Genomic DNA, 23,704 nt, shown 5'->3' with positions numbered 1-23,704 from the left:
CTAAGTCCAGCTAATTAATATGCGTAAATGCAATATCTCAAGTTTTAAATGAGTCTGTTTGATACAACTTTGTGCACTCTAAGAAATATTGAGTAAAATTTTACTCAAAATGAAGTCGTATGGGCACATGGTCAGAATTGAGTAAAGGTTTTTAATAAACTAGATGGGTAATATTTTACCCGTTATTGAGCTTTGTTTTACTCAGTGAATAGTAAAGTGTGTTTTACTCAAATTTCAGGTAATTTTCTTTTTACTAAAATAAGGCCAGAAAACTCCTTTCACAATGCTCCTTGTGGTTTAATTGATGTTTTACATCAAATTTGACCATGTGTCCTTTTTCATATGTGTCATGTGTAAACGTCATTTTAGTCATAAATTAGCAATTCATTATGTAAATCAATTTTTATTTGGTAATGTCATCATGGACCCCAATGTTCCTTTTTACAGGACATATCTTTAAACTCTGCTGAAAATGAACTCCAAGGCCAAGACGGAATGATGTTATGTTATGAAATTATGCATATAAATAGAGCCTCAAAACCAGTATGCATGAAACTCACAGAAAAGTGGAATATATATGCCAGTATATAATTGTCCAAATTAAAAAAAAAAACATATCTGAAAAAGACTCCATAACGTTACAAAGCAGGCGGTACCTTAATGCCGGTGTGTAGTTTACAAAAAGATCTTTTAATTTCTTCATCTTATAACAAGAAAGCAAATATTAAAATGCATATCAAAACACAGAACATTAAAAAATCTAAGGAAATTCAGCCTAAAAAAAAAAGAAGGGAGAAAAAAAGAAGCCCAACATTTATTATTGTAGAAACAAGAAGTAAAAGGTAGTTGCATAATTAGAAAAATAAGACACTTTTGTATTTAGCAATTAGAGATAATGATCAGATGATTACAGTCTACCCTCTAAAATTTGACTTCAAAAGAACTTTAATAATCTTCAGAGCAAACAAGAAAAAATGGCTCTTGTTCTTTAACACTTAACACGCTTAGGAAAGAAAAAATACAATTTTTTTTAATCTTCCATTTTTCAAAAATTTTCATATTCAAGCTGATTCTAACAAATTTTCGCAGCATGAAAGAGTATGCAATTTTGTGTCAAAATTGAAGAAGGCTGAAGCATCTGTTACATGTAATTTCTCATTGTTTTTACAAAAAGAAAAACACTAAAAATGTAGCTGATAGAAACCGTGGTCACTATTATTCTGGCTTTTTCACTAATGCACTCACACCCAATATCCACTCAGAATTAGTAGAATGGCTTCATACCAGTGCCAGTTTATGGGTTTCGCAAAAACCATGATGTTTGCCCCATTTGTGTGAAGTAGTCCTGGCCACATGGGAATGTGAATTTTGTTGTATTGGCATATATATAATTAACAAATACAGAAAATGGCATGTACATAAGCCATAAATTTGGTTCACAATAAAAATCTCAATATATGCTTTTAACATTTTGGCTGCATACAACTATAACAATGAAACATGCCCAGGACAATATGCAACACAAGAAAGCAAATATTAAAATGCATATCAAAACACAGAACATTAAGAAATCTAAGGAAATTCAGCCTAAAAAAAAAAGAAGGGAGAAAAAAAGAAGCCCAACATTTATTATTGTAGAAACAAGAAGTAAAAGGTAGTTGCATAATTAGAAAAATAAGACACTTTTGTATTTAGCAATTAGAGATAATGATCAGATGATTACAGTCTACCCTCTAAAATTTGACTTCAAAAGAACTTCAATAATCTGCAGAGCAAACAAGAAAAAATGGCTCTTGTTCTTTAACACTTAATACGCTTAGGAAAGAAAAAATACAATTTTTTTTAATCTTCCATTTTTCAAAAATTTTCATATTCAAGCTGATTCTAACAAATTTTCGCAGCATGAAAGAGTATGCAATTTTGTGTCAAAATTGAAGAAGGCTGAAGCATCTGTTCCATGTAATTTCTCATTGTTTTTACAAAAAGAAAAACACTAAAAATGTAGCTGATAGAAACCGTGGTCACTATTATTCTGGCTTTTTCACTCATGCACTCACACCCAATATCCACTCAGAATTAGTAGAATGGCTTCATACCAGTGCCAGTTTATGGGTTTCGCAAAAACCATGATGTTTGCCCCATTTGTGTGAAGTAGTCCTGGCCACATGGGAATGTGAATTTTGTTGTATTGGCATATATATAATTAACAAATACAGAAAATGGCATGTACATAAGCCATAAATTTGGTTCACAATAAAAATCTCAATATATGCTGTTAACGTTTTGGCTGCATATAACTACAACAATGAAACATGCCCAGGACAATATGCAACACAAGAGTTGCCCTCATATAAAAACCAATGCTAATTCAAAATGTTACAAATTCGAAGAGTTGTTGATTATTTGAGAGAACAATGGAGAGCACATTGCAAGCATCTTTCTGTATGATTGGTTTTTCCAAAGAACATGAATATGATGTTATTAAAATCCTAAGATAACAACAGGAATTGTAAATCTAAAAACTGTGCTGCATTACCAAGTGAATAAAAAAAAACTAAACACTTAGAAAATTTTCATTATAAAGAAAACCAATTTATGAACCCCAAATTATACATATTTTGGAAGAGTAACTTTTCCCGCATCTTCGTCACCATTTAATGTGGAATGTGTTTACGCTTGGTTGAACATGGTGCATTGTTTGCGAACATGTATAATTCGACTTGTGCCAAAAAATCAAAACAACAAAAAAGCAACTCCATCCTGATCAAAGTGGCATAACATTTTAACGAAAAGGTTTTGAGCAAAGTAACTTAGCAAGAGTGCTGTTACACCTATCGACTAAATTCTGTGTAAAGATTAGATTGATCTATCAAGTTATTCTATGAGTGAGCACACATCAAAGAGAAAATGGTCACTTATAGACATAAAAAGGACTATTGATACTCTTGAAAAGTGATCATTGTTTTCTTTGACGTGTGCTCACTCGTGAATGGCTCCACGGATCTATCTCATTTTTTTACACAGAATGTAGTTGTTAGGTGTAAGAACACTTCTTTTAAGTTAATTGCTCAATACTGTTCCGTTAAAAAGTTACACCAGTTTGATATGTGTGGGGTTGTTTTTTGGGGGGTTATTTCAACTACACCCCTACTTTGACACTTTTTACATCTTTTGATCAATGTGCTATGTTCATCCAAGCGTAAACACATACCACACAAAAATGGTACCGAAGATGTGGGAGGAGTTACTCTTTCAAAATATTATAATAGTTTGGGGTTCATAAATCTGTTTTCTTTTTAATGACAATTTTCTAAGTGATCATTTCAATTTCAAAAGGCCTGTTGATAGAACAACACATTCCAAGGCTTTATTTCTGGTTGAAATGGTAATATGCCCTGAAGGCTCTCACTGCACCAGACTCTTGAGCTCCTGGTTTGACATCAAAAGCAATGGTGTCCATCACGACCCACATTGCTCTTGCCTGGCATGGATACTGTAGATCAAAGATCTGAAAGATCTTGTAGCACAAATCTACAGCTGCAACGAGACTCTTCTGCTCAAGAACGTGGTGCTCCAATACAACAAAAGTCTGAGCTGGATTGCAGAAGTGTCCTCCTAGGGCTAGGATGAAAGGTTGGTTCCTCCCATGCGAAGATTTGTATGCCTCTACATTGGTCCCCTCCTGACATGAAAGAAAAGAAAAAAAATTGCCACCATGAAATGTGCATAATAATTGCTTGTAACACACTCTCATATGCTGAAGTACAGTTGAAATGTAATGTTAGGTGCATCAGAAATTATCCAGGGGGTATTATTACTTATTTGACTGACCATTAAATCTAATCTTTAAATATACAGTGACATTGTTATCGACCAACTTAGTTATTCCTGGGTATGGAAAGAAACAATAGTGATATTGTGTCTTGGAAAGTTGCAAAAATAAGTAGAAATATCTCCAGCTAAGGTGCCACATATATCCACAGCCCATTGTGAAATATTTGCCATAGAATGTATCATCCCACAAAATTTGAGAGAAGGGCTATTTCATGTAATGCTTCACACTTTCACCTTCTTACCTTCTAACCACTTCCCCTTCCCAATCTACCAAAAAAAAAAAAACAGTTCTTTTTTGGAATGGCCATGAATCTTCTCATTGCTATAATTACCTTTTGAAAGTCAATGAAATTATCCAAGGCTTCTTGGATGGAAGCTCTTCCTCCCTTTGTTGACTTCTTTCCAGGGAACAAATGCGAGAGAAGGCAAAATGCCAGGTTCATCCTCTCATCTGTATCAATAATATTAAAGAAAATTTCTTTAGACTGATGATACATGTTTATCATATTTTCATGCACTATTTGACTCGGCCTTCATTGTATCCATCGACTTAAAAAAAAATATTTGTGACGACTTTTAATGCTGAAATCTATAAATGAAAAAAATAAAAAAATAGATGGAATCACAACTGCACAGTCAAAATTAACCCCTCCCCCCTTCCGATGTATATATGGGTTTGTTATTTGTTCCTTCTTCAAACATAATGTAAATAAGATTTAATCTGAAAACTTGTTTATTTTGGTACAAACTACTCAATCATAGATTTTCTTCATAACACAATAAGAACTACAGAAAAACTTTGGGTGATGGTGAAGCGAGCAGTACAATTATTTGCCAATTTGCTTACTATATCTGTAAACAATATCATACCTTGACTGAAGTCTGTGTCTTTTCTATGCTGAACGTTAAATCTGGCCTTCCACCCTGGGCTTACTCGGTTTGCATATTCTAGGATGCACGCAGACACCACCGGCCACTTTGTATAGAGGTGCTTTCCTCTCCCCGAAAACAGCATTTCGTAGTCTTGCTCAATCTATGAATCAGAAAGATAAAATCTATAGCATGCATATCTCATTGTCTTTTTTTTACGGGTGTATTTTTTTTCTTCTTTTGGCCATGTATTGGCCTGCATCAATTTGACATGAAAATCATAAGAATAGTACAAGTAAAACAAGTCGTGCACAGTCTGCAATGTGATCCAGCAAATACTTGGGTGGGTGAATGCATATTTACAAGATTAGGACTTCAAATTAAATAGATATTGAATAAACTGTATCAAAATTTATCCCAGTCAAATTTGCTTAAATGTAACATTTTGAATCATGGAATTCCTCTGGGAATGAAATCAACAAAAAAAAGATAAAAAAGAAAATATAGATAACATGTCTGGACAATTAATAAAGTGGGTGAAAAAAAAAAAAAAAAAGACCCTAACCTACTTTTCTAACCACTTCACTGGACGATTCTTGAGGAGTTCTTCATACAATGTCATTTTCAGAATGTGTGCAGGTATTTTTTTTTGTTTTTGTTGAATGCTCCATGTAGATATAACAGAAAAAGCAGTTATTTTTATGTGTACATGCGTATATCACATACATACATCTATAACCGACTGTATTAATATCCTTCATCTTGATTTCGTTAGATAAGGGACCTGCTTATTAAACCGTAATGACAGTTAACAAAGGTAATGAAACATTTACTTACCATTCCAGGGGAAAGGAGATGTGGAAACTCATCCAGCACTTCAGCCACACAAGGCTTTTTCCTGGAACTTCCCGGCAGTGTTGAATGTACAAAGTCCTTTCTATATGCTGATGTCAGCTGCATTTTGGCCACAACATCTTTTTGGGGAGTGTTATGACTTTTCAACCATTCAGTGATGACTTTCATGTCTGCAAGATCTGATCAATAATAATGGAACTCTTAAGATATCAATCATTATCAAATCAAGCCCGAGTTAAAATGGATGAACCTCCTGTTCATCCTAGTATTTTTCTAACTTTAAGCTGTATGTTTTATCAGGCAGCATTAAAATTTAATTTGGCTGCTAATTAGTATCAAAGTAAACAAGGTTTTACCAGGTAGTATTTGACTTATTTTTTAATACAGTTAAACCTGATTAGTCGACCTTTCATACGTCAAATATTCGCCCAAGTCAAAGCAATCTTTAAGACCAGATTATGCAAACATGTGTTAATGTATACTCTTCTAGGTTAAATTTCTCCCAAGCAAAACAGATTTCTATGGTCCCAAAAGATTCAACATAGCCAAATTACCTGTAATTGAAAAGAGTGTCACATTACCAGCATTTACTCCCTTCAAGAAGAGCTGATTTTGCTATAACATGCATTTGCCAGACCCCAACCAAAGAAATTAGTACTTCAATGGGACAAAAAGGAAATACAAAATTACATTCAACTCGAAAAATGCAAAGAAAGTCGGATCCCTTTCTCTAAGTTTTGCTATAAACATGCCCATGGCGGCCAAACTATGAAAATTAACACAATCTACATATAACAATGGTTATTTACTACTTAGCTTGAACCCCGGGAACAAATTTTTTGCTACTGGGCAAGTATTTTTTAAGCCTGCTTGACTATCCAAAAGGAGAACCGGAATCAACTGGACCAGTTACACCAGTAAAAATTCAACTGGTAACTCTGGAAATTGGAACAAAATAATACTGTTCCAGTTGAACTGGACCAGTAAAAATTCAACAGGTTGCATTAGACTGTTATATGCTTTGGAAATTATTGGTAACATCTGTAAGTGCATACCATAATTCATCTGAGGAGATGCTAGATCCTCACTGGAAGATGTTGAAGCTATATCCTCAGGACTGCCAACCCCGACTTGCTTCTTGTCTTTCTCCGCTGTTATTCTTCTTAAATACTTGAGTCTATTCTCTATCCTACCACCTGCAGGACATTTGGAGCTTTTGAAGTACCATTCCTCCTTTAAAAAAAAAATCCTGTGCATTAGCATGAATAATGTAACAATTCAAGGAGTAAACTATATAGCCATAACTTCAAATAAATTACTATCTTCAAAGTTCATGAGAAAATATAAAATATTAATCAGGCCATTATCACATTAATAAAGAGCTAGATGAAAGTAACTCACAGACAGAAAATTTGAAACTGAAACTTCCATCATGAAGCACAAGGGAAAATTTAATAATGTGCTTCCTATCACAATATTCTAATGAGTAACAAGAAATTTTTCTTTGGACTAAAAGGACTTTACTGATATGTGCCACAGATGAGTTTTAATTGAAATACTGACACAAAGTCAGTCTCCACAAACTGTCTACTCACATCTCCATTTCCAGCTGGATCTTTCAGGAAGGGGAACTCTGCGATGATTGAGGAGGCCATTGCCCCTTTCATGTCAGGGCCAGGTCTGTTTAGTAAGAGAAATTAACATTACAGTTTAATGTACATGTACTTATGTTAGAAAATACACATGTGGAACAGTGTCTAGAATGAAATTATTGTGGTGTAGTTGAGCTTACTCCAAATCAAAGGATGTGGTTTGAGCTAACCTAATGTGCATGCCCCAATGTTTCGGTGAAACAGTTCTTTTTCTTATTGAATTTCACGAACACCATATTTTCGTTCTCAAAGACACCGTAAATTTCCCAGGTTACTTTGCAGCCACAATACTTTGACGATGAAGAAGTTTGACGAATTTGCAGACGGCAAATTTACCTTTATTTCCTGATTTGTCGAGGCTAATATCGCCCAAAGAGTAAGTAATATGAAAGTTAAATATCTTTAATAATGATATGAAAGAGAAAGGAATTTGATAAATTCTAGATACGATGTTTTGAGATTGAAGTTTGATGTCAAAATTGTTATTTACACAGAGTTATCGTTAATGTGTTCGCTACGCTACATGTATTAGCAAGTGAAGAGTGTCAATTTCATAAACAAAGAGTAAAATTGTCTAGTTTGCTTGATAAGATTAAGCCTACAAAAGTACTGAAATTCTGGTACAAAACAAAGGTTTGATTTGTAGGATTAAGCTATGTCAAATTTGGTACAATGTACAAGATGTATTTTGAAAGCCATTTTGTGTTCTTAGTAGGTTTCATGTATTTAAAAGGGATACAGAACAGACGGAACAAAAGAATGCCTGAGAAAAGGGCTGAATGTTTAAACAGGTTTTATAAATGAATGCTGTTAAGCTGCATTTTGCCTGAGCTTGTATTCAAGATATTTTGGTCAGTCAAGATGTAGGTCGATAGGCAAAGGTCATATTTCATTTCGGTCAGATTTATCTGGAATGAGCTCTGGATAAATTAATTTGGATGTTCTTTTGAGCCACAAAAAGAAACAATGCAGCAGTAATAAAGCATGTCATTTAATGATTAAGAAAAAGCAAAGACCATATGTGAATAGTGGAAATATTGTTATATATAAACCATCCAAGAGGTTTCAAGGTTATTTAGTGCTTTGTTAAGCATGGTTTATTTATTCAGGATTTAGTTTGGTTTAAATACAGTAAAGAGCAAATTAGGTAGTTTGAATGAAAATCATACATTTGAAAGATTATACATTGCATGTGTTTTAAGGAGATTTCGGTATTTCCACGGACGTTAAATTTCTAGTCAACTAGTTAATTGAATTTCTTAAAACCAAGTGAAGCTTGTGATTTTCTGAATTCTTAAAGAAAACATAATTTTGCTACTATTGACGTATAAATAAGTCACTCATGACAACTGATTATTCCATGAAGCGATATATGTTTATTAGCAGACAAGAAGATGTAAATCTCTGAGTATTGCACTAAACAATGTGTTTTTATTCTCTCTGTTTTCATCTACAGATTGAATGATTTGGAAGGGAGTTCCAAAATAAACTTCCATCCTCCATAGACCATACAATATGCGGTGTTAGCCTTGTTATTTGTTGTCTCACTTGACTCAAGGTTACTAGTAGCAGGTATATTTTAAGCTTGGCAAATATCCTTCAGAGCCCTGTTATACCATACTTTGAAAAATGAGATGCCTGATGAGGGAAAGGAGGATTTTCAAATCAACTGGACATGAGAAAGGGACCTAGTCAGGAAGGTCAAAGTCTTGCTGTAAAGTGAATGTGATTTCTTGCAAAAGAAAGAAGAAGAATGCACAATGCAGACAGAAACAAGGCAATAGCATATGAGCCATTGCAAATACATGTAACATTCATTACCTTAGGCCATGCAAGTTTACAAGGTGCTCTGTACACAAATTACAGACGACACGAGTGTTGTGTGGTGCGCAGACTTTCATTCGAGTTACTTCCTCCAACGTTTTTCTTCCTTCCATGGTTTTCTTTAGAATTTCACCCACATCCTATAAAAAAATCAGAATTGCACGAGTTAAGAAAATGTTGTGTGTGTGTTTTTTTTATTTTTTATCATAATAGTACAGGTGGTATTAAATCTTTTCTGGCACATTTCAACATCTTCCAAAAGCATTTGCTAAAAAGGGATTCTTACAGATACAGTGCATGTATTTTTGATCGATTTTGCATGCATAGTAATAAATGGGATAATCACAGCTCAAAATAACATGCAAAAAATGTGCTACCCAGCAGATAGAGTGTTCTTTGTTTTCAACAGACCTTGGTGATAAAAATAGCAACTGGGAGTCAATTTAATTAAATCTCTGAATTCTAAAGGGACTTACAATTTCAATGTTTTTATTATTGTTCTGAACTTAACATCATAGACAGCGTGGCTCTTAAATACTTTGCTCAGGGACACACAGAGTGGTAGACTTTTATTTCCACATAAAAAAAGAATAGATCTGATTGAAAGCTTTCGTTAACGCCATGTGGTAAGCCTTAGGGAAAAGGCCGTTGATATACATGTATCTTTCTTCAAGGGACCCACTTATAGGGCAATTAGAGGAATAAAGGAAAGGAAGTGAATGCAATGGAATTTGAATTTAGAAACACAAACACAAGACTTGTTTTTTAGCTTTCAATTTGATACGTTTTTAGCTTTTTGTTTTGGTGTTGAAAACACTGAAAAATGAAATGAAATGGAAAGAGGAAAAATAGAAAAAGATCAAGATCAGAAAATTTGTGACCAGTTCACAAATTCGAAGAGTTTAGTTCTGAAAAGAACTGTTGGTATTCCTTGTTGAGTTTATTTCTGTAAAGAACGGTTGGTTTCTTGAAAGGGTTAACTATAGTATTTGTAACTATAGTATTATTTCAATAAAAGGAGATATCGACTCGACATGTTTCGAACAGTATGCTCTATTCGTCGTCAGGAGTATAACTCAAAGAATCATTCAGTGCAACTGGCTTTTTATGCAGTGGGAACCGCACAAATGGGTCCGGCGCTAGCGGAATTGTGATTGTTTAACGAAAGCTTTCAATTGTGAATACTCACTCACCATGAAAACCTAGAGAACATTTAGAATAGCCATGATATAAATACACGTAAATAATATAATATGGCCTAATTATTTAGACTGAATGAATTACAATTTTTTTTTTAAATGTGAACTTACGTATCTTACTGCTTTCTGGCGCTTGAGTGGTGGCGTGTCACTGCTGCTGTTCAAATCATTGACTACTGATGAGCATGAATCTTCATCTACTGCAATAGTTGAAGCCTGAGAAAGGTCGAAAGGAACTGATTCCACATCTGATATCATGAAATCATCAGACAGCTCGGGTGACTCCCAGCCCATCTGCATGCCTGTCAGTACAGATTCTGCAGAATCGTTTGCTTTATCCTGAAAGGATGAAAATACACAGTCTGTCAAAAGGTTTCTGCAATTCAACATTTAAATTATTATCTCGATTTTTCACATCATTTTACTTGAAATCAAAATTATTGAAATGTACTTGTAATGTATGTCTATTCTCCTTTGAAAAGATGCTTCTGATTGTACTAGTTCAAATAGCTATAAAATTAAACATTATGGAATGTGTAAGACAACTGAATTACGGTACCATGTCAAAAGTGAAAATTAGTGTTCACTGTCGATGGCAAATTTCTTAATTTGTTTTAGGATAGATAGAGTGTAATTGATCTTGTCATATTGAAGTGGTTCTGCATGAGTGCCAACATTGTATCCTAAAGATAATTAAACACTTTTGAACTAATAGTGTTTACATTTAAGGTGTTTTATACCTTCCATTATTTGAGATTCATTACTGATGGTGTATTGTTTGAAATGGAAATGAACTGACATTCCTATTATATGAATGTATAATGATGCATAGAAGTGCTACAGTAAACAGAGATATGGATGATCAAAGTTAAATTACAAAAATGTCTTTGAGGGGTTTACTTTGCTCCTTCTAAATATTCAGTTCTATGTAAAGGCCATTATTAAGAAAAAAAAATGTACATACACATTTTTTCGTTGAAAGAAAGTACATAAGTTTGAACGGGTATTGAGGAATTGAAACTACAGTGTATTGTACCTGTAAGTCACTTTTGGCTCTGAGTTAACTTTGATGCAGTTATGACAGCATGTATCGGGTAGGAATGTACCACCGATGATCTGCAATACCATGACTCTTCACTGCATGAACAGGTCTGTGTTCAAACAGGTTTTCAGGATCAACCAACTGCAGTGTAGCCAACTCATCTTCTGATGCAACATAGGCTTGAAAGTGATCATGAAAGTAATTTGTCTTCCATGGTTGGATCATCAAATATAGTCTATCCTGCTTTCTCATAAGACAATCAATTCTTGAGAAAGATGGTAGTTCACCACACCAGTCAGTTAGCAACATTATATTAGGTCTGTATGTGTATCCATAAAATGTTACTTTATCACACAATTCTAGTACAGCATCAGGTTCACAGCTCAACAGCTGACATACTTCTGCCTCACTATGAAGATCACACACTTTAACAAATTCTGAACTGTGGATGCATACACATTCGCTGTTGATGTTTTCTTTCTTGAGCATTCTGAATGCTTGATCTTCCTGGTGTTTACGTGCAATTGTTTTGGCAATGTTCTTGTAGTTATTGCAAGTTTTTGCCCACCTTTTCAAAGGCTTGTGCTTTCCTTCTTGCCTCATACAAGCATACTGTGACAAAGGACCTAGCTCTCTCATTGCTCGGGGATAGTGGAGAAGATTGTGATGCTTGGGGAGGAGATGGTTATCAGGAAATAGTTGCAAATACAACTGATGATGCTCACTAATCCTTGACTGCAAGTAGTAGGTAACAGCAATGCTAATGTTTGGTGCTATGACCAGCTGGAAGATTTCCAGAAGAATTGTGAACAACCTCCAGTATTCACACCCTTCTTCAACTTTATCTCCCACAATCAGAGGTATGAATTCAACAAGACAGCTCATCTGTGATGCCTTTTGACCACTTGCTCCAAATGGGTTGTTAAGGTGACTTTGAAGGATGAGGCTGGGCTTGTTTGCGTGTTCTGTTACGCCGTAGCTGAATGACCGAATACGACTGTTTAGTTCATCAAGGCTAAATCTGCCCTGTTGTATGAGCTCAGACAGGACAAGTTTCATCTCAAATGGAAGTAACCCTTCTAGGAAATCGTGCATCAGGTCAGGAGCATAGTTTTGTGATACGTGGTAATAGCTCAGTGAATTGAGAGCACATGATCTCCGGAGTCCTGTTTGGGATACATCTTTTAAACTGATATCATAATCAACGTTTTCTTTAGTACGAAGTAACCTTTCATCAACAACTACCTGTTTTCTGCATATTGCCTTAAGTGCCTTGCAGAACCTGCAATAGTAGTTTGCACTAAAACTTCCAGCAAAGCCAAGTATGGTATTGAGAGCCAAGTTATCACCGACTGCCTGGAGAAGTCTGAGACGAATGGTGCCGTTGAATCCATCTGGACTATCTATATGAAGACCTTCGGTAAAGAGAACTTCAAGATCATCAGAAATACGCTGCAGAACAGCATTAACACCATATTTGGACACAAGAGAAGATTTTGCTAAAGCGACCAAAAGTACATTTTCAAGCTTAGCTTGATATTTCTTGGGCAAAGAAGCAACAGTTAAATAGACTCCAAGAAGTTTGTGTTTCCCTTTCTTTGAACCGAGGGGATTTGCTGTCTCGAAGTCATCATTATAGAGTAACAATTCAATATCCAAACAGTTTTGTTTCCCTTCAAAAGTCCTATAATATGATCCATCTCTATAAGTCTGAAGAACTTCTTTCTCACCAGCACAGTCTTTTTCTTGACTGATGACCGACATATAGCCTGGTTGTTCCAACAACACTTTAAGACTGTCTCCTATTGGCACATACTGAAAAGTTTCATCAACTTGTTTTTGCTCAGTCCTTCCAGTACGCACATTCAAACATTCTCTGTATGCTTTGCCCAAAACAATTTCTTCTGGCTTAATAAGAACTTTACATTCGTGGGCATATTGGTTTTGCTTGTGGACAGTAGATAAACTGAAATAATCAAATGGATCTTTCACCATGTGGAGGACTGACTGTAGACTGTCAATTTTATCATCTGACGGTTTGATATCATGAGCTATGTCCTCAATGACGGGGGCTGACACTTGTAGAACTGCTTCATTTACATTCCTGAGCAGCTCCCGTGTGTCACAAATGATGCTTTGCACAGTAGATGATGGCAGGGAAGAGCTTTTAAGTTTTGCTACATATTCAGAAACAGAATGTTTGATATTTGCTGATATTTCCTCGTTGGGTTTTTCATTTGGCAGCACTTCTGACTGATCTGATACACTTTCATCATCAGAAACAGCATTTCCATGAGAATCTTCATCACTGACATTTTGTGCAATGGAATCATGATATTGTAAGTGCCGCTTGTAGCTATAACCATGATAAAATGTTTTAAAACATTCTTGCACATGACACACAAGTTTTGTTCTGGTCTTCGTATTGATGTTATGGATCTTTAAATGGTTCCATAGATCCCCACTTTTTTCAAATGATTTCACACATTTGCAACACGAAAACATTTTCTTTCCAGGAATATCTTATGGCTGCTTACTAACCTTTCTCTTCCAGTTATCAAAACGGTCAATGAATTTAAGTCTTGGACCCAACTGCGGGATCACGTCCTTCACAAGACTTGCATCAAGCAGCTTGAATGCTGATGAGTCAATGCCACAATCTAAATGGAAAGAAAAAGATATGGTAAATTCCACTTTTTGTAAAAAATTATCAATTATCAATACAACGATGATTAACTAGGTGTGATTCAATCCATACAGAATACATGACAATCGCATTTTTACTTCAGTCATTTCTATCTAGGGTCTATATCTAAGTTAGATGTAGACCCCTCGGCTCTAGTCTAGGCCTATACATTGTAGGATCTAGCTTTGTTCTTAATGATTTGAGTCAAATAAAAAACAAAAACAAAAAACACCTGTAGGATTTATCTTTGTTATATTTTGTTTGGTATAAACAATTCTCCCTATCTCATATCATTTCGGGCAAACTCAGAATTCGGAAGTCTTCCGATTTCGGCAGTCTTTTAATTATCATACATAGACCTACATGTAGAGTCTAGGCCTAGACTCTAAGTTAGAGTCTAGTCAGTAGCCTAGAATCTAGATCAGATGGAGTAAATATATAAATGCTATACAATGTTGATTCAAGATCAAAGAAAAAGCTGTACTGCTGTAGACCTAGTTTTAACTTAGACACAGCATGCACAGACCAAAATCAGGTACCAGCTAGGAGACAGGACCGCACGCGACCACGGCCGGCTCAGCCCGGGGCTGCGCCACCCAGTACAACGGCTGGGCGTTCGAGCTGCAATACCCAGTGCCCGATCAGACAGTACCAAAAAAAAAAATCATGTTGAAGAATTAGAAAGAAATATATACTCTGGTCTACTGGTAATGCATACTTACTTCTAAAATTGACGATTTGGTCGGTCAGCTCCCATTTCCTCAACAACGAAGCAACTTTGTCGTCCGCCATTTCACCGCTGTGTACTCAGGTTGGTTGGTGTACTAATACTAGATCTATATACCGTATGCATGTATTATGCACACATGTTTTTTATCCTATGCGGCCGCGTGCTGTGCAGGGCTTTTCGTGGAGGCAGTGTAAATCTGGGAGTGCAATTTACTCAGAGTTAAGTAAAATTTAATGCCACTGGAGCAAACTTTACTCATCAAGAATGAGCAAAACTAAAAATAGACAAAAATTGGAGCAAACTTTACTCAACAAGAATGAGCAAAACTTAAAAAGGAAAAAAAGAGAGTAAATAGTCAGAGTTTGCTCAATATAGGAGACTTGTACGTTGTAAAAAGTACATTATTGCTCAATATTGAGCACTCTTGTGTTTACCTCGGCGATATTTTACCCCATGGATTTAGAGTGTGGCAAGCTTCAACTAATGAATCCCTATCCATTTATATAATAAGATTTATGAAAACTAATTAATTATGCAAATGAGCTGATAATTAGCTAATTACATATTCGCAACACCGTTATGCAAATTAGACAATGTTTATATATTTTTTTTCCTTCTCACCTAACTTCCTGATCTATATAAAACAACTGTAGAAAGTTTGAGCTTTGTAGATGCTTGCATTTGCTGAATAAAATGATGAGCTGAACTTTCGCAGCAATTTCCAGTAATGTTTCACTCGATGGATTAAAAATCGGAGCATGTGGCAAGAAACTATGGATGTTAAACTACTGAAAACCAGTTTAGGATTTGAAAATCGGGCAATATTTACGGATTTATGAGCATTTTCTGAAAATTCATTCAACTCAATGTAACTTCGTGTAGAAACAAAATTCCGATGTACCTGTTGCTGGGGTAGCCAGGGAAAGGTCACAGGTACCATATATGGTAAGGTCATTGAAATCCAGTGAATGAAACATTGGTGGCAAGTCCATTTTTTACAGGGGAGTTTTTTCCAATCTGCCGGGATATTTAGTGCAGTATTGTCCGTGGTGATTGCACACACCCACTGGCCCAATTTGCGCGGTGTCAAAAACATCCCTTTTTAAAAAAATAAAATAAATACTTTCCCTAATACCCACACCCACAGGATTTTAAGTATAGTGGGTTAAAAGAATGACTGAAATATCTGTGAAAAAATTATGTTGTTACATGTTTTTGAATTTTTTAAATCATAAGTTGAAAAATGGCTTCTCAGCATAGATTTGCTATTGCTGTGCACTGACGTGCACGGCAGAATGTATATGCATGCACTGTGATCAGCCTAATATAAGTATTGGTGTGTACTGCAAGGTTCTGGAGCCGTCAAAATGATAAGAAATTTGTCCCAGTCTTGGTAAAGTAGTGTACTGTACACAGAAAGATGTATATGGGACTACGCGTCACGTGCGCTCACGTACGTTATATCTATCAGGTCCAAATAGATATAATAATTTACCAAATATATCAATTAGTAGGCGGTTTCTCGGCAAAATTTGTATCATCACATATTATTCAAAACATATTCTTTCACATGTTTGGTAATAAGAGCTCCATTTCATTTTTTGAAAGGGGGGCGTTTCCAAAACTGGTCTTTACCTTTAAGGTTTGAAATTGACCACCGCAGGAACGTGATGTTTCGTAGGATCGTCATTAAAAGTGCAATTGAAAAGTGGACAATTTTCGCGAACTTTTTATTCGTGTTTACAAACGCCCGATAGTAAACATACATAAGTACATTTGACACGATGCGATTGTTGTAGTTCAAAAGGTCATTATTTCAGCTGCATTTGCTCTATTTTCTTTGTCCCCAGAAATCTTTTTCACGCATAAATAAAGTAGAAAAAGTACAGTGACCTTATGTGTTCCAGGGGCAGCGGAGGTTTTATTACCTGCACCCAAGCAACATCTAATTTTGCTTCTCTTTTTTTAGACATGATATTGCATGTTTTGTGATTTTGGAGGATATAGGAAACCCGATAATAATTTAGATTAGCATTACGGAAGTGTTATATGGTAACATGTCCATGATGAGCTTAATAAAATGTGTACACGTACAGATTATTTTAGTTATGTCGGCATTACTGAATAGTGCTTGTTGTTGTTCTGTATATTTTTGTTATCATAATTCCACTATTTGAGCTACCCCATACGCGTACGAGGCGGCACGCGGCACCTTCCGGATTCTTACGTTCCGATTTTCGGCCAACCGCCATCACATATTATTCAGGTAGGGCGGTGCCCCCAATGAATTATATTTGGGCAGCAAGGTGATATAATCGTTTGATGACGAACAGTTTTGTGGCTAGCTTCACTTCATTTTTAAACAGTGTTGGATGATAAACGGCCACTAAGGCATCTTGCCCCCTCGCGAAAATGTGCGCATACGCCAATATTTACCCCCCCCCCCCCTCCCATAAAACATAATAATAATTGTGGAGTCTTGTATTTCGCTCATGTTTGTTTCACGAGGAACGTAAAACTCATTAAACGTAACAACGACTTATTAAAGATAATCATTCCATAAGCATTAACATTTTAATCTCGTCCTTTTTCCCGGGTTTGGAGTCACCAATAGCGCAGTTAGGGCGTTGCACACCCCCTCCCCCACGCCACCCCCTCTCCACGCTCCCTTGCCTCCCTCACCTCTCTTCAAATGGCCACATCATTAGGAATGAGGAAAACGAGAGGACATGTTAACAAAAAAAGAGCGGGGAGAAAAAATGTGATCAATAAGAAATGTAGAACATCCTCATCTAGGTTAGACCATAATCTAAATAAACGGTTGATATCATAGATTATGCCATCTAATTCTTTTTTGTATGAGACCGAAGACGGGCAACTTAAGAATCAGCATATTCTTGTTTTTTTTGCGCTCATGTTTTTATTTCAAAATTTAGTCCGACTTCAAAATCTTGAAATGTTTGTACTTTCTGGTTCATGTTAACATACTCGCCGCATGTGGTCCGCTTCTATGCTTTATTGAATTACTCCCACATGTATGTATTGCTAATGTCTAATGATTTATTTTTTTGAAAATTTTGTTAAAATACATTGTTTGTACTGCGTGCATGCAATCGTGGCCGTTCGAAACTTCAAACTAATGAATACACGTGCGTTTCTTTACCGGCCAGTGGGCGTATATAGCCAGTATCGGGGGAGGGGGTGGGAAGGTGGTCCAAGGGCACTAGTGGCACTGAGGCGGGGATACTGATTTTACTTTTCTGATGGATTGCACATTATTAAAACCTGTTATAGACACGACCATCAGATACGGGGAGGGAGAGTGATAATAGATTCTATCGTTTTCCTTTTTTAACTTGCTTTTAATCCCCCCCCCCCCCCTCTCTCTCTCCCTCCCTCTCCCTTACCCCGTCCCTTCCCCCTTCTCTCTTTTTCTCTCTCCCTCTCTCTCTCTCTCTCTCTCTCGCTCTTTTTTTTCTCTCCCCCTTCTCTCTCTCTCTCTCTCTCTCTCTCTCTCTCGCTCTTTCCCTCCCCTGCCCCTCCACTGTCTCCCTCTCTCCGTTCATTTTGTTCATCATTCATTTGTGAATTCGAGGTATAGGAGCCCCCGTGCGTCCACTTTGTTTCTAGTTCTATTCAATTCAATTCAATTCAATTCAATTCTACATGTAGTTCTACATCTACCCCAGAATCGTTTGACTTTCATGAATTTCCCTATTTCATGTCCTTGGATGTCCTAGAATATTGTATGTTGTTTTATGGAAAATGGCAGGATTTGGTGCTCCATTAGTACTTTGTTCGCGTCACACCCTTTCCGCTCTATCTTCCTCTTATTTTAACTTATCGGGATAATTTTCTCTCTGTATGACGTTGAAGGCTGCCACGATCGCTGCTTATAATAACTAGGGCAGTCCTCATTTTTCTTATGATGTTCCTTTGCTCTTGTTTTGACAAAGTCAATTAGGAAATAAATTTACGAATTTCTCGGAATTAGACTCGCGCTCATGCATGGGCTTTATTTTCCGCTTTAAAAAAAATGGAGGATTCGGCGGTGGGAAATGTTCATCTACTTCCAGCACAGCCATCCTGTTCATCAAATTCCATGGCAATCATTGTGTATTGTATACAGCCACTGTACCGTTATAACGAATGTAATATTTGATATCGTCCCTAAATTTTTCGATGCTTCCATGCATGCGTCTTCTTCATCAGGAGAAGGGGACACGTCGTGGAAGCATGGAAATGTAAGCGACGACATTAACTGTATTATTGGCTACAAACAAAGAACTACTTGAGTGAGTCTTGGACTTAGTACAATTGTTGTCATCATCAAACCAAATGGTGAACTCATATCACAAAAGATTAATTTGACAATTTAGTTAAGATTGCGCTCGATTTGTATAAAGTTTACATATGCAAAGAATTTCGAGCAGTAAAACAGAAATTTTGCTGTGACGTATTTGCATGAAGAACGTAAGAAGTTTAACCCATTACCCTTTTTTAATCAAAAAATATGTACATCTATTCGGTTCCACGTTGGCATTGGCGTGGGAATGCATGGGAGCAGCTCCCTCCCCAATTATGTGTAGTGTATGCCCTAGATTAACGTGCGACGCCCCCCCCCCCCCTTTCTCTCTCTCTCTCTCTCTCTCGCTCTCTCGCTCTCTCTCTCTCTCTCTCTCTCTACCTTATCGACACGATTGGAATATTCCTGTTAAAAAAAGTTGGGCAGATGTTGCTGGGTAAATCGAATTTGGGCAAACTTTGTCCGATAATTGGGTTATTTTCTCCCAACCATTTACTATATGAAGTTACCTAATGAAAGGTGAGAAATAGGTTTGGTAGGTGTTACTGGACTAATCGACGTTGGGCGAATGTTGTCCAATAGTTGGGTTATTTTCTACCAACCATGTAGTTACGGATGAAATAATTGGGGAATGTTATTGGGCAAATTAAAGTTGGGCCATGTTTGTTCAACATTCGGGTTATTTTCTCCCAACCATTTACTACATGTAGAGTTACCCAATTAAATGTTCCAAATTAGTTGAGCAGATGATACTGGGCAAACGTACGTCGGGCAACAATTATGCAACAATAGGGTTCTGTCACAGGACTGTGGATCCCAAGGTCCGCGATTCGAGTCCCGCCGCGGCCCTTATATCCTTTTATATATACAGTGCGTCCCAGAAAAAACGAAACCGAGAATTATCGATGTTTTATCATAACTTAATCACAATTATAATTTATAAATGACACATATTTGTAAAGCTTAGATCCTCCTCTTTTATTTGATGCCACTTATAATGATGCATATTTTACGCATGAGTGATTAAAATGAATTTGAAGAAAGGAAACTAGAAAATCATTTGGCGGACCGTATCTGAATTCCAAAGAGAAAATCACATTTCTAGAAAGTTAAGTTTCTGCCCTTTCATATGACACCTCAGTCAGGAAAAATGAGCAAGGAATAACAAAGCTCTGTTTGTTTAAAGTAGTGCTTGCATTTCCTTATTTTTATTAAACGAATTCGTTTTCACTGGCCGTAGCAACAAACGGAATTAACAAAAGACTTAACTCCGTTTCGTTGACAATAGGGACTTTTAGATTTGCACGTCAACAGCTTTGACTGCAACGTGCGACGTCATTTTAAGGCACTGCGCATGCGTTACGTCGTCTCAGTCTGCGATCGAGAATGCGTCAACCTTGATTTTCCTAAATCTAGTACATACATACCTACATATTGATATTGATATAGCGCCTTTACATGCTCAAGGTACTAGTATGCCGCGTGCGCATAAAATATACAGTTCCTCAGGTAGACAAAGGAACATCCCTTCCCTGCTATTATGTAAAAAATGTGTAGAACAGGTGTCACATGCATATTCACCTGTTCTACACATTTTTACACAATTGCAGCGAAGGGATGTTCTTTTGTTGAGGGTAGAATGAGGAACTGTATATTTTGTCCTCTTTCTTTGTCCGTGATGTTCATAGTGTTACTTCCTGCATGCATGTATATTGTCGAGTGCAATCTCAAAGATTTCTAATTGTAGTCAACATGGGCAGTTAAGTACGTTGACACGCATGATCAGTCGGCGTTCGTCGTGTTCTCGTCCACTCAATCTAAAAGTCCCTAATAGTTAAGAGTCGAGAACGGTACAACGAATCGTCTTCTTAATTTCTCTATTAGTTTAATGAAACGTCAAAGCTTGTCTAGCGACGCCCCTGCGTGTTACGAGCAGTAGGTATATTATTTGTCCCTCTGTTATTAGTAACCAAGGAAGCATTGAGAAGAAAGTTGCTTAGGGCACGAATCAGGCGTGTTGCGATCGTTCTGATTGTCACGGCTGATAAGGGAAATAAGCCACAAACCTGACTTCCATTGTGTTCATCATGTTCCAATTATCTACTTATGTTTATTACGTAGTCTGTCAAAATTAATTATGTATTATACGGTCTACTTTTCCCCTTTCTTCACCTTGTATCTCATTACATGCTATACTTGTTTTGTCTTTTATCTTTTAAAATGGTTTGAATGATATGTCATAGTTTTATAACGTTTTTATTGCCCATAGGCTGTTTTTTACACATTTTTAAAATTTATGTTGGAATTTGGAAATCAATTTATGAATTGAATTGAATTGAATTGAAATAGGCAAACCCATTCATGATATATTTCTTAACCCTATGTAGCCTGGGCTATTTTAAAACTGCATAGCCCGGGGGGGGGGGAGGGGTTCACAGAAGTAGAAGGCTCTGTCACCCCAAGCTTTGTGCGACTGAGAATTTTTGGAGACGGTTTTGGTGGTGTGACAGGGGCATTACCTTCGCCATTGACCGAGACCGTTTTGGCCGTGACCTCGTAATGTCGGACGTCATGTCCCTGTACTTGAGCCGGTGGCGTAGCCACCTTTCAGGGCGTGTGGGGGTGGGCAAGGGTCCTATTTAATCGTGAAGAGGGAAGAGAGCGATAAAGACCAAGCATCGTTTATCCATTCATGAATGATCCTGCATTCAATCAGCAGATGTTGTATTATTACCAACGCTCCCTTTCTCCCCTTTCCTTTTCTTCTCTGCAAGTCACACTCTTTTTGATTTATATTTTTATTGTTGTATCTATGTTGAGGGCTGCGGGCACGTCAAGCTACTTTGCTTATTTCTGTAGCCCTCCTGCATCTAATGTATGTTAATTATGCATTCAATATATTTGTTGAATTTCGTTTATTATCTGTATAAAATTATACACTTAAAATATTGTATCAAACCATATTATGTTCATGAAAATGTATGATGAAAAAACGAAAAAAGATGCAGAAACCAATAAATCAAATCAAATCAAATCAAAGAGAGGAGGGGAGACAGTGAAAGAGGAAAAGGGGGAATTAAGAGAGGGTGGGAATGAGCAGAGAGTGAAAGCTAGAGAGAGAATACAAGAGGAAGAAATCATTATAGAGAAATGGAGAGTAGGAAAGGATAGAAGACCCTCCTACACTCCATCGTTTTGCTCCCTCGCATTTAACTGCCCTTGTCGACTTCCTCCCTAATGACGGCAAACACCACCACCCCCCCTTCCATTAAGAATGGCTTCTCCATTGCTCCAGGTATTACATATACAACTGAGCTGATAAACATGCTTTTGAAAAAAAGGTTTCGAACAAGTTCCAATGTACTTTGTGTGCAGCGAGTTTAAACGTATATCAGTCTGCAATAAACTTTTCCTCTGGTCCTGCAAAAGTAGGTCTATGATAATCTTCCTTTACAAAAGGAAGAACTAAAGTTGTTTAGGATGTTATTATTCTATATGTCGTCATGAGGTACAAGGGCTGAAATTTAGGCCAATTAAGGTCAACTGTTTTTTCTAAAAACAATGAAAAAAATAATGAAATATTTAGGCCACAGTAACCAGGTTACTGTCTGGTGAGGTTAAACACACAGAATATACATGTTCATTCGATTTGTTAAAACTGCATATGCAACCAGTCGATACTCAGTGAACTGAAATGAAAGAAAATGTTCTAAAGACAAACTTTTCCCTCTAAAAACGATTATCTGAGGGAAAACTCTCCCATGGTGTCAAGTGAATCAAGTTATTGATTAATGGAATAGAAATAAAAGGGCAGCGTCTTGTTTCCGAAAGCTTATATACATACGGGCATGGTGGCTCAGTCGTTAGAGCGCCCGCCTCGTGAACGGGAGGTCGTGGGTTCGAACCCCGGCCGAGTCATACCAAAGACTTATAACAATGGGACCTTCTGCCTTCTAGCTAGGCGCTCAGCATATTAAATTGGAGAAGGGTAGTAATAACATATTATGTTATGCAGGGCTCGCTGGAAGAACATTTCTATAACTGAGGTGGCTACCCTGGGTAAATAAAAGTTATTATTATTATTATTATTATTATTATAATTGCGATTGATATCAATCATATTATATAAGTGGTGATTAATCGCAACTGTTTATAAGACAGGGCCCAGATTAAGATTTTGGTGAAAGTTTCATACAAAAATGGTTGACTGGTACCACAAAATCGAAGAAAAGCAGTGACCTCAGTATTACTAGCTTAATTCGATTAACAAAAAGCATTTATGAACTTTTGGATGGGAATTGAATGAACACTAGGTTCATTTTTTAATTTGCAATCAACCAAACACAAATTAGCAAAGAGCTCTCTTGCGAGCAACTCTCTATTTGTTTCGCACTAAAACTTACCAAAAATAATTATCTCCTTTTGTGGTTGTCGATGAATGAATAAATATATCGCTTCGAGAAATGTGAAAGAACATGACCGTGTTGAATAATTGCACAGAGACGAACAAAATATATCACGTAGTAAAAGTTCGTTCATCTGATTTCCCAGTTGTATACGTACACAGTTGGCATGATTGCATTTGTCATACTAAAGTAATTACTTTGAAGCGGAAGGAAATAATAATTTTGTAAGAATGATTCCTATTATTCCATTTACATTTGAATGTTTTTTAATCCCAGAGTCTGTTCTTCTTCTTTCTTTTT

At 36.6% G+C, this 23,704-nt stretch overlaps 1 protein-coding gene, 1 long non-coding RNA gene and 1 other non-coding gene across 5 annotated transcripts; 2 read left to right on the top strand and 1 right to left on the bottom strand.

The window, feature by feature from the left end:
- Nucleotides 1–669: 669 nt before the first annotated feature.
- Nucleotides 670–14,802, bottom strand: LOC100888909. 3 transcript variants are annotated; one of them, XM_003730323.3, is made up of 10 exons: nucleotides 14,685–14,802; nucleotides 13,818–13,936; nucleotides 10,346–10,573; nucleotides 9,033–9,175; nucleotides 7,155–7,239; nucleotides 6,615–6,792; nucleotides 5,542–5,738; nucleotides 4,705–4,867; nucleotides 4,167–4,285; nucleotides 670–3,682 (listed from the first exon to the last, which is right to left on the bottom strand). In XM_003730323.3, the coding sequence occupies exons 1-10, from the start codon at nucleotides 14,752–14,754 to the stop codon at nucleotides 3,368–3,370; spliced, it is 1,617 nt and encodes a 538-aa protein (XP_003730371.2). In that variant the 5' UTR covers nucleotides 14,755–14,802; the 3' UTR covers nucleotides 670–3,367. The 3 variants fall into 3 exon arrangements, with proteins under 3 accessions (XP_003730371.2, XP_030838815.1, XP_011666505.1); XM_030982955.1 differs by lacking the exon at nucleotides 14,685–14,802 and having other exon boundaries at nucleotides 12,522–14,110; XM_011668203.2 differs by lacking the exons at nucleotides 13,818–13,936; nucleotides 14,685–14,802 and adding an exon at nucleotides 11,271–12,638.
- LOC115923006 lies at nucleotides 7,235–8,722 on the top strand. Its single transcript, XR_004063716.1, has 2 exons — nucleotides 7,235–7,587; nucleotides 8,668–8,722. It is a non-coding gene; the product is annotated as an uncharacterized LOC115923006 (long non-coding RNA).
- Nucleotides 14,803–22,843: 8,041 nt separating the features above from the next.
- Nucleotides 22,844–22,916, top strand: TRNAT-CGU. The gene has a single exon. It is a non-coding gene; the product is annotated as a tRNA-Thr (tRNA).
- The last annotated feature ends 788 nt before the right edge of the window (nucleotides 22,917–23,704 follow it).

Source organism: Strongylocentrotus purpuratus, unplaced genomic scaffold, assembly GCF_000002235.5.
Source record: "Strongylocentrotus purpuratus isolate Spur 01 unplaced genomic scaffold, Spur_5.0 spur5_scaffold_13, whole genome shotgun sequence".
NCBI lineage: Eukaryota > Metazoa > Echinodermata > Echinoidea > Camarodonta > Strongylocentrotidae > Strongylocentrotus > Strongylocentrotus purpuratus.
This window is presented reverse-complemented; position numbering and strand designations above follow the sequence as displayed.

Coding starts and splice junctions, on each gene's coding strand:
- LOC100888909 (XM_030982955.1), bottom strand. CDS start 13,781: ATGTTTTCGTGTTGCAAATGTGTGAAATCATTTGAAAAAAGTGGGGAT. Junction 6,793..7,154: donor ATCCAGCTGGAAATGGAGAT/GTGAGTAGACAG, acceptor TTTTTTTTAAAG/GAGGAATGGTACTTCAAAAG. Junction 5,739..6,614: donor ATCTCCTCAGATGAATTATG/GTATGCACTTAC, acceptor ATTATTGATCAG/ATCTTGCAGACATGAAAGTC.